Here is an 11135-nt window from a genome sequence, read left to right on the forward strand (position 1 = left end):
CAACAAACACGCTTCACATAGTTGATTAGGATGGTCAATCCGGGGTAATCCTTTCACCATATTCTTATGTTCTAATTCTCTTAGTCCTTCGAAATTAAGGTGACCAAATCTCATATGCCACCTCCAAGAAGGATCTTCAACACATGTTTTAAAACACATTGGCCCAACCGTTTTAAGGTTTATTAAGAACATTCTATTTCTCATCATAGAAACAACGGCTTTAAGGTTAGAGTTTCTATCACGAAGCCATAGGTCCTTCCATTTTAATCTTGGACCCATTAATCTCCAGAAGTTGTCCAACACTCAAGATATTACTTCTCATATTAGGAATATAATAAACATCTGGAATTAATTTATGACTGGAATCTTTCAATTCCATCATAATGGTACCTTTTCCTTTGATTGATACCTTTGAACCATCACCAAAAGTAACATTTCCGGTCACAGTTGTATCAAGATCAAAAAAATTTGTTTTGTCTCCCGTCATGTGGTTGCTTGCTCCATTATCTAAATACCATGTACAGTTATCATCCCTCATATCCTCCACTTTGAGAGCTAATAACATGGTTGCTTCATCTTCCTTATTCTCAATCAAATATGTTTCTTCATGAACATTTTTTATTGAACAATCACGTGAATAATGTCCATATTTTCCACAATTGTAACACTCAACATTAACTTTGTTATTGTCTCTTTGAAAATAATTCACTCAACTACCTCGTCCACGACTTTTGGTAGAAGATTCGCCTCTATAAAAGTGATGTGAATTATGGTCATCTCGCCCTCTTCCTTGGGTAGCCTGACCACGTCCATTTCCTCGACCATGTCCTCGATAATTGCCTCTTCCACGTGATTGAAACTTTTGTTTATCACGTGTGTCTCCTTTAAAAGAGATTTTTGCCTGTAACACCTGTTGATCATCTTCCATTTTTGTTGTCTTCAATATTCATTGTTCATGGGCTTGGAGGGACCCACTTAACTCATCAATCGTCATAGATTCCAAGTCCTTATTCAACTCTTCAATAACAACTACTACGTGGTTGAAATCAGAATTAACAGAATGCAGTATTTTCTCAACTACGCGACAATCTTGCATTGATTCACCAAGCCTTTTCATTTGGTTTACAATGTTCAAGACTCTTCCAAAATAATCTGAGATGGATTTTTTATCCAACATCTCAAGTTTTTTAAACTCTCCTCTTAAATTTTGAAGACGTACCTTCTTCACTCTACTTACTCCTTCAAAAAATTTTTGAAGAGTATCCCAAGCTTGTTTGGAACTTGTTGCATTTGCAACTTTCTTAAACATGTCATCATCCAATCCTTGATGAATGACCATAAGTGCATTTTTATCCTTTTTTCTCTCATTTTGAGATGCTTCCTTTTGACTTTGATTCAACATGACTGCAACATCATGTTCTGTATAACCTTTCTCAACATTTTCCCAGAATCCTTGCGCTCCAAGAACTGTTTTCATTATTAGAGACCATTTATCATAATTTTCTTTCGTAAGCCTTGGATATTGAAATGCTACTACATTATTTTTTGTTGCCATGTTATATTTTCTTTTAACGTGGCTCTGATGCCAGGTTGTTGGAAGCGACTCACTATTATTTAATAAGATAAGTATGAGAGAAAACAAATGCACTTCAAACTAATTCTTTGTTTGTTTATTTGTGAGTGAGTACAAATGATTATATCCTACACATATTTATATTATGTTACATACTAAATTATGTAACATATTCCTTACCTATCTCTCCTAAAGTTTCTCTCATTCTATGACAAAATAGTAACAATGTTTAATGCTTATTATCAACTTACTATTATTAGAATTATCAAGTTTAATTATTTTCAACAATCACCACATAGAATATAAGATGTGAATAGTTAACTAAGAGGAAGAAAATATATTTATCACCACATTAATTGGTAGGGGTCTTCACCTAGTGGTCTACGGCTCTATGCTAGACCTGGTAAAATTAAGCTGATTCGAATTGTCTAATTTGTACACGACATAACACCCAAAGTGAGGACCCAAATTTGACCTGAACCCTAGTTGACCCGTTCATATACTATATGATCTGACCCAACCTTAATGTTTATTGTTGTAAACTGAATTTTATCTAAAAATAACTAACCCGAGCATGATTCGAACCCAAACTGAGCTGAATAGTACCAATCCGACCAGAATTCTGTTAAACCTTGAAATGACCCCGATCCAACCCAAACCCGACCTGGTTGCCAGGTCTAGTCCAAACCAATGACCAGACCAGAACGGATCGCATAATTTGGTCCGAACTAGGCCAGACTATATTTCATTTTTCCAATCCACTGTCCACTAAGTTATTTTTTTTGGGTAAAATGTGAGTATATTATATAAGATATCAAATTACAAAAATAGAGCTAAAACTAGAAAAACTAGTAATTACACAAGCTTCAATCTCTTTAGCCATACAAGATTGATGCTTGGGTACTTGATCATGAGGAATGTTTAGACCGAATTCGTAATGTATGGGCTATATCTGAAAATGGATCACCTGCTTACCGAATTACAAGGAAATTGTCACGTGTTCGAACCAGTGTGAAGAAATGGACACTCGATAAAAAAGCCGAATGGAAAGTGAAATGGGAAGAGTTTGATCAAAGATTGGAAGAGGGAATGAACATAGAATGCATGGGAGGAAGTGATGAAGCTTATAGTAGGGCAAATGACGATGTCAGAAATTATGCCAAAGCAGTGGCGAGTTTTTGGAAACAACGTGCAAAGTTGAGGTGGATGGTTGATGGTGATACTTGTACCAAGTATTTTTTTCAATTGGGTAAAAGGAAGGGCATGGAGAAATTTTATACATGGGATTAAATGTGAGGACGGGCAATGGAGTTATGACGTTAATAAAGTGAGCAGAAAATTTCAAAAGAGTTTTATGGAACTCTATATGGCGGCCAGAGATGAATTGGAGATAAGGAATATGAATGAATTTGAACATGTATTACATCACCTGAAAGCAAGGGTTCAACAAGATGACACAGACCTTCTTTCCAAGATGTTGACGGCTAAAGAGGTACGTAGTGGGGTTTTTCAAATGGGCCCGCTCAAAGCTCCGGGACCGGACGGTATTCCAGCAATTTTCTATCATAAATGTTGGTCTATGATCAAAGAAGATTTTACAAGAGCAGTTCTATCCATCTTAAATTCGGGTAGAGTCTTACGGGAGAGTAATCGAACCTTTATCACGCTAATCCCTAAGACGGATAATCCTGAAGGAGTTTCGGACTATCGTCCTATAAGTTTATGCAATGTAATAATGCGAGTTGTTACTAAGTGCATTGCTAATCGAATGGCTAACGTTATAGGATGCTTGGTGAATGAGACGCAAAATGCTTTCTTAACAGGATGGAATATCAGTGATAATATATTACTGGCACATGAAGCAATCCATAATATATCTAAGCATAAAAAAGGGAGGTTTGGACGGTGTGCATTCAAAGCAGATATGAGTAAGGCCTATGATAGGATTAGGTGGGAATTCCTTGAGGCGGTGCTTGTTAAGTTTGGTTTCCCACCTAGGCTGGTTAATCTCATCATGAGTTGCGTCACTACTGTTAGTTATGAGGTTCTTCTTAATGGGACCCCTACCTCAGTTTAAGCCAAAATGTGGCTTGAGGCAGGGTGATCCTCTGTCACCGTATCTATTTATCCTATGCATGGAAGTGCTCTCGAGGAGTATTGAACAGGACTTAATGGGCTCAAATTGTCTAGAGGGGTCGATCAGCTCACCCACGTCTTTTTTGAGGACGATTCGGTGTTCTTTTTTCATGATAAAGGGGAGACGGCTACACATCTTATGAAGCTCATTAAGGAGTACTGCAAAGTTTCGGGGCAAAGGCTTAATTTGGAAAAAGTCAAGTATAGTTTTTAGCCCTAATACTACTTTGGCAAGAATGCGGAAGGTTATGATATCCTTGAAGATACATAAGGATAAAGGTATTGGTAAATACCTAGGTATTCCGGCTGAATTTCAAGAGTCGAAGAAAGACATCTTTAAGTCACTTATAGAACATGTCACAAGGAGGATCTTGTCGTGGAATGGAATTTTTCTGCCACCAGAGGGACGGCTTACTTTAATCTCATCAGTCCTCTCTAATCTCTACAATTACTTTCTATCGGTGTGCAAAGTACCGGTAAGTGTGGCAAGAAACATTAACTCTCTTTTGGCACAATTTTGGTGGAGGGGATGCAGATTAGGAAAAAATGTACCCTGGTGTAGCAAAAATTTTCTAAGCTTACCAAAGAGTAGAGGTGGCTTAGGGATTCGTAATATTAAATTCCTTAATCAAGCGTTACTGGCAAAGCATGGATGTAGATTAGTGTCAGGGGAATCATCTTTCTTCTGTAAGAGTTTTCGAAAGAAGGTCTTCGGAGGAAGTGTTTTTATGAATGGAATGAAACCCCTTAAGGGCTCAGGTACATCGTGGAGAGTTAGAAGCATCCTTTATGGGCTTGAGGTTCTTATGGAGAACATAGGGTAGAAACCAGGGACAGAGTCGTGTTTGAATGTTTGGATGTCTAAATGGGTGGGGGGTCAAGCCCCCGAACCAAGGGACTTGTTCTTGGGAATTGAGAATGTCTAGTTGGCAAATCTTCAAGTTCGACACCTGATGCAGGAAAGACATAAATGGGATGAGCAGTTAGTGCGATCATTGTTTACTGATGACTTTACGGCTAGGATTCTCGCCATTCCTGTAGGGGGCAAAGGGTAAAGGACGAGGTTTACTGGCCACTTACAAAGGACGGAATGTACAGTGTTAAGAGCGGGTATGGGTTAATCTTTGGAGATTACATGGAAAAAAGAGGATCTCAGAAGGATAAGAACCGGATTGGAGATAGGGGTAGGGAGTTTTGGAGGAAGAAATTGTGGCATCTACCGATTCCCAGCAACTAGAAAATTCTCATATGGAAGATCCTTACCGACACATTACCCATTGGAGCTGAGTTTGAGAAACGGAATATGGAAATAAGTCTGTTTTGCTGCTTGTGTGGTGAGGGTCGTAAAACATTGGAATCTGCAGATCATTTGTTCGAGATCGTGAATTATCCGGGGCAATTTGGGCGGGGTCTGAGCTTGGAATTAGAACTGAGAATGCAGAAACTGTTGATATTAAGGATTGGATTATAAACTGGATCCGTTACTTTTATAGTAGAAAGGAGGGGGAAAGGAGTGTGATCTCTTTTGTGGCGATCCTATGGTGTTTATGGAGTATAAGAAATAATGTACTCTTTAAAGATATGGCGGTAAACCAGCAGTTCCTAGTTAATGGCCTGTTTAAGGCCATTAATGAAAATGTACAGATACTAAGCGATCATATCGAAAGGAAAGATGTGCAAAATAATAAAAGTAAGGGTCAGAAGGAGGAATCCAACTATTCACTAGCGGAGATTCGAGAAGGTAAGTCGGTAAGAGTCATAGGCACGCATGGTACCTGTGAGGCGATTCGGGTCAAGGTGGACGCTAGTTGGCGACAGGATTATGAAGCGGCCGTAGGATGGGTGGCTTATGATTTCACAGGTATGGAGATCCTACGTAGACAGCTAAAAATAAGGGCTGAATCAGCACTACAAGCGGAAGCGTTGGGTATACGTGATGTTCTCTTATGGGCCCAACATTGTGGATGTCTTCACCTTGATATTTCATCGGACTGCTTACAACTTATTAATCAAATTGCAGGAGTTGAAAAGAAAAATCATCTGATTAGACAGCTTCTGGCGAATCTACGAAGACTTTATGCGTACTACCATTGCTTATCTTTTAATTTTATTCCGAGGAAACTTAATACTGTAGCACATGGACTAGCTTATCAGGCCATGAGATTGTAAAACCTCTATTTACAATTGTCAAAAAAAAAAAAAAAATCTCTTTAGCCAATCTAAGTCGTCAATTCTGAGTTCCTGCTCATTCTTCCCCCGTACTTTAATCTGCAGCTCTTCCATGATCACTTGGCAACCTTCTCAGGTTTTACAATCACGCTATCCACTATGCATTTGTTCCTCTGGCATCAAATCTGATATATGGCAACCATAACAATAGCTGCTTGGATTCTTATAAGCTATTTACACTACTTTAGTCTTCGATCAAGTTGTAGATCTAACTAAATGGACTGTGGATCAGACCGAACTTATATCTAGTTGCAAAGTTCATGAGTTCTAAATTTTGATATACTAGATCATAGTGTTGGCTATCATATGTGATCTATTTAGTTTATTTGGTCTGGGACTTTTCCGTCCATTTTTCTGGTACAGGCCATACCGGGACTAATATTAACATGGTTCAGTCTCAAGTCCTCCATTATACCTTTATTAATTTTTCGGTCCTTAGAGTATGGTTCGATCCGATCAGATCCCTGAACTAGCTAGTGAACACCCCAAGGATTAGAATCAAGGCATGCAATTCATCATCTTACGAGGATAAAAAAAAACTCAGCCTACTTAAGTAGTTTAAGTGATGCCTTCTTTATGTACTACGTATATAAAAATATTTAGGTGGGTCAATTTCGCATAATAGGAGTATACTTTAGGCAAAACCTTAAGCATGCACTCTTACATCTTTTTAGTATCTGAACTTTAAATAAAGCTAGCTGTTCAAATTAGTGGCTCATAATAGAAAGTTTTTAGGGTACGACTACTACAGTCCACTGGCCGCAAAGTTAGTGATTAAGATAATTAAGAAATAATTAATTTAATAACACGGTGGTGATACACACTACAATTTGTCTGATCATGCCCTATGACACACACTAATTCATCAGCATCACATTTATAGGAAGAGAGTTAAAGGGAGTTATACTTTACACCTATACGATTAGTATCTTAATTGGTTATCTAGCAATTACAATATCTGGTTGATCCATCATTATTAGATAGTGGTTTCCACTTCCTTTATTTGACCGGTCCATTTTTTATAAAAGAGGGCAAGGCAGTACAAATATACTCTAGGAAAAGTATATCTATCGTTCGAAGTGCATCCTATCATACTTATAACCAGTGGCGAATTTAGGATTTACTGAATGGGGTGACGGGTGTTCAATAAAATGTATAGCATTCATACATCATTCCCAGGGGCGAACGAAGGATTTGAGTAAGGGGTAGGCACAATAAGAAACAAAACTACCGATTACATTTAAAAACTTTAGACTTCGAGTATAGATAATCTATCTATAGTACCACAAGGAAAATATGTTATTTGGTCATGAAAATGAGTTAGTTTTTTGGTCAGGTGTGATGAGCATCACATGGTTGAAAGTGAAGAATGGGTTCGAGTTCGTAGAGCTCGAACTCGGTTCGAATCGCTCCTATGGTGGTGGACAAATTTAGTATTTGAAAAAAATAACTCTTTTTTAATCTAATTTTGTTCATGATCATAAAAGATTGGGATTCTAGTTATTATTCCGTAGAAAAATAATTATTACTCCTATGTGATTTTATAGTTGACAATTTACACTTTTTAAAGAGACAAAATTGTCTTAACATGAAAACGGGTTAAATATTATCCAATTTGAGTATATAAGATACATCTTTTATTGTTACCCATATGCTATACATTATGCTTTTGTCTTATTCTTACTATTAGATCAGAGAGGGGTTAAACTTAAAAGAGTCCATTTTTGAAATAATGGTCAAAAATAAAATATTTGTCGTTTTGGGTCGGTTTTGAAAATATTTGTCAAAATGGTGTCCACGTAGGCTCGGGATTTCTAGACCTGAAACACGGCACTACTAATGGCGTGTTTTCTGAAGGAAACACGCCATTAGTAGTGGCGTGTCTTTACAACAATTTTTTTCCACAACTGACTGAACTTAAAAAATAAAAAAAATAAAAAAAAAAAAAATTTACAAAAGACACGCCATAGGGGATGGCGTGTTTCCCTTCCGAAACCCGCCATTCCCAATGGCGTGTTTGTTTTAGTCCATTTTTTAATGAAGTTTCTTTCCCTACTCATTATAAACACGCCATTGGTAGTGGCGTGTTTTAGGTCCAGAAATCCCGAGCCTACGTGGACACCATTTTGACAAATATTTTTAAAACCGACCCAAAACGACAAATATTTTATTTTTGACCATTATTTCAAAAATGGATTCAACTTAAAACGTATACGCCCGTTTTAAACGAGAATTTTTATTATTGAGATGGGAAAAAAAATACGCTACACTTGGTAGAAGAAAGGCAGAAAATGAATTTAATATCACAATCCTTTTTCTCCCCCTTTACTCCATTCAATTAGTCTTGCTATAGACGGGTATATCGAGTATATCCGTCTATTGTTATAGACGGGTCAAATACAATTGTTCCGGGTGTAATTCCAGAGCAAGTATAGTTACCACCTGTGGCTTGTTGAATGATGTCTTGAGTTGGACTCTCCTTTGGTCTTAATCGTTCCTCTCGGTCTCTCCTCGCAACAATGAACGGCGGAGGGCTTGGCTTTGTGCCAAGCGTACTCACTCCGACGCTCAAGTCAGTAAACTTAAAGGATAAGTTGTTGCTTGGCTGAATGTATAATGTAGAGAGATAAGGAAGATATTACCAGATGAATAGTGTATTTAGGTTTAGTTGTGTATATGTTGGGATCCTTTCCTCAATGAAGGTTGAGGAGTATTTATAGGCTTTCACCTTTTGTCACGTAGTGCCAAGTGGCCAAGTGGCTAGCGGTGGAAAGACGATCTACCCCTCGGCCGAGGTTTCTATGGCGGTCGGCGGGCCCCGTTGACTCACCGCCGGGGTCTTGGATGTGAGTACGCGGGTATGTGCCCCGCCGGGCGGCAAGTTGCCATGCCGAGACCAGTGACAGTAGATGTCTTTTCCGCATCGGCTAGGGTCGCTAAGTCGTTGACTTGTTGTGGATATCTTTGACCTTGCTCAATATGTTGACTTGGTCGGTGATGCATAATATGCCCCATCAATTTGCCCCCAGCGTAGTCTATGCCGTGGTATGGGCTCGAGATGTACGTTTGAGCGTATATTCTGCGTAAGTAATTTCTTTGAAAATTTCTCGCATCGGCTTCTTCTGCGACGGCTTCTTTTACCTCGGCCTGGTCTTTCTTAGGCCGTACCATATCTCCCCTCCACATGGATGTGTAAAGGGCATCCGATGTGGAAAAGAAAGTGACGCTTGGCCGAGACCAGGATTGAGTGTGCGGTTGTTTTTGATTGCCCCGGCCGGCGCTACTTAGCTTGGTTGACCATGTGGCGGCGAGAAACGGATGCTTGGGAATTTGTTGAGGAAGGTGAATAGGCGGAGAGATGTGAATAGGCGTGTTGAAGACGCTTGGTCACCATTTGCATTGATTGACGTCTAACTATTGCAACGATTGACATCCCGTGGTTGCATGTCCGACACGTGTCCGTATCTTTGATTGGTTGGCCTTCATGGGTGTTCTCTGATTGGTCCTTCTTCATGGGCTTTTCCCTATAAATAGGGCAGTTATCCCGTGAAATTGGCCACCAATTTCATTCTCCAAAATTTTCCTCTAAACTTTCAAGGGTTTTCTTTGTCTTCTAATTCTCGAGTTGTTACTCCTACGAGTGTTTTCTTTAAGGTAAACAAACAAACTTTCCCACTTCTTAATTTTGTAAGTCTTTATGGTAAACATGTCTTCTGCTGATGCCGGTCCTAGTAGGCGGGCGCGGGGTTCCCCGTCGCGTCTCGATGAGGGGGGAGAAGTTGGACGCCCTCCCGATAAGGCCTGGGGCCCCGGTCTCCTTCTCTCCGAAGTCGATCCTCGAATTTTGGAGGAATGGGAGGATGACTCGATGTCGATGATGACGCAGACGATTTTGGCGATGATGTCAAGAGGCTCGTCCCAAAGAGGTGAGGCGATGCGTTATGGATCACGGCGAGGTCTGCAAGTTACGCGTTGACCGAGCTTGGACACATAAGTTTGCCAGTTGTTCTGGTGAGAAATTTTTCGAGGGTCACTTCTTCTTTGGCAGGGGATACAAGATTATTATCCCTGAGGAGGGCCAGGCCGTCTGTTGCCCTCCGCCGGGCCATACCGGCGTATACATGCGACATTTGGAGTACGGGCTCCGGTTTCCGCTGAATGAGTACGTCGTTGCCATCATTAAAGCTATGAACGTCGCTGTGGCCCAACTGCATCCGTTGGCCATGAGGACGATAGTCGGCTTTGTGTGGCTTTGTCTCTTCAAGGGGGAGGCCCCGACGGTAAATTTATTCCGCCGGCTTCATTATCTCCAACCGTCAATCTCTGGCCGCGTCGGTTGGTACAGTGTGCACACGGAGAAAGGTTATGTCTCTGTTGACAAACTTACTTCTTGCAAAGACTGGAGAAACCGGTGGGTGTATGTTAAGGTGCCGGATGACTATCCGCTGCCCCTCTCCTTTCAGCACCCAGTGAATTTGCGGTGTGAGACTAAGGCGGAGCATGACAGATGGGTCACCGGAAGAAGCTTAAGATGGATGCCAGCAAGGTCCTTCTTTCAGAGGATGAGAAGCTGGCGATGAGGCTTTTTGAGGCGGACAAGGGTGGGGTGTCGAAGAAATGGATTCCCCCAACGCAGATCATTCTTCAGGATGAGCCGCTCTGCCATGTCGGCCTCATACCGGCCCTAGCACAGGGTGAGTGGGGTCGGTGTGAGGCCCATCACCGCTCTTAATGTTCCTGTTTTTCGAACTTCGATTTATTTCTTCTACTTAATTCTTGCATTTATTTTTCTCGCACCACTTTGGACGGGACTTGTCGAGGATATCCTCCTCCGGAGAATGGGGCCGCACAAAGACAAAACCGTTGCCAACCCGCACCCCCAAGGCTCGGCCCATGACCGTAGGACGTCGCCGAATGATCTTATGGACCGGCGGTGAAAAGCTTGAATGCGGTGGAGGCCCAGGCGAAGGTTGTTAGTAACATGTCGCGCCATACTCGAATAACGAAGCCTCCGGCGGTGATGGCGTCGACATCAGCTCCACCATCCATCCCCTCTGTTCAGAAGGAGACGGTGGAGCTCGTTTATATCTCTAATGGAGATGACTCTGACGAGGAGGAGGGGTCTCCCCTTGTCCGTAAGAGAAAGCGACGCTTTTACCGCTGCCGTTGCTTCTGCTGGCGACGAGGAGATGCGCCC

The 11135-nt window shown here is 40.9% G+C and overlaps 1 protein-coding gene across 1 annotated transcript; it reads right to left on the reverse strand.

The window, feature by feature from the left end:
• Positions 1-946: 946 nt before the first annotated feature.
• On the reverse strand, positions 947-1555 carry LOC141632439 (uncharacterized). Its single transcript, XM_074444983.1, has one exon. It carries the CDS (start codon positions 1553-1555, stop codon positions 947-949), a length of 609 nt encoding a protein of 202 aa, XP_074301084.1.
• Between the last annotated feature and the right edge of the window lie 9580 nt (positions 1556-11135).

This window comes from Silene latifolia, chromosome Y, assembly GCF_048544455.1.
Source record: "Silene latifolia isolate original U9 population chromosome Y, ASM4854445v1, whole genome shotgun sequence".
Lineage (NCBI taxonomy): Eukaryota > Viridiplantae > Streptophyta > Magnoliopsida > Caryophyllales > Caryophyllaceae > Silene > Silene latifolia.

What these genes read in the sequence shown, in the direction of transcription:
- LOC141632439 (XM_074444983.1), bottom strand. Translation starts at nt 1,555, where the DNA reads ATGGCAACAAAAAATAATGTAGTAGCATTTCAATATCCAAGGCTTACG.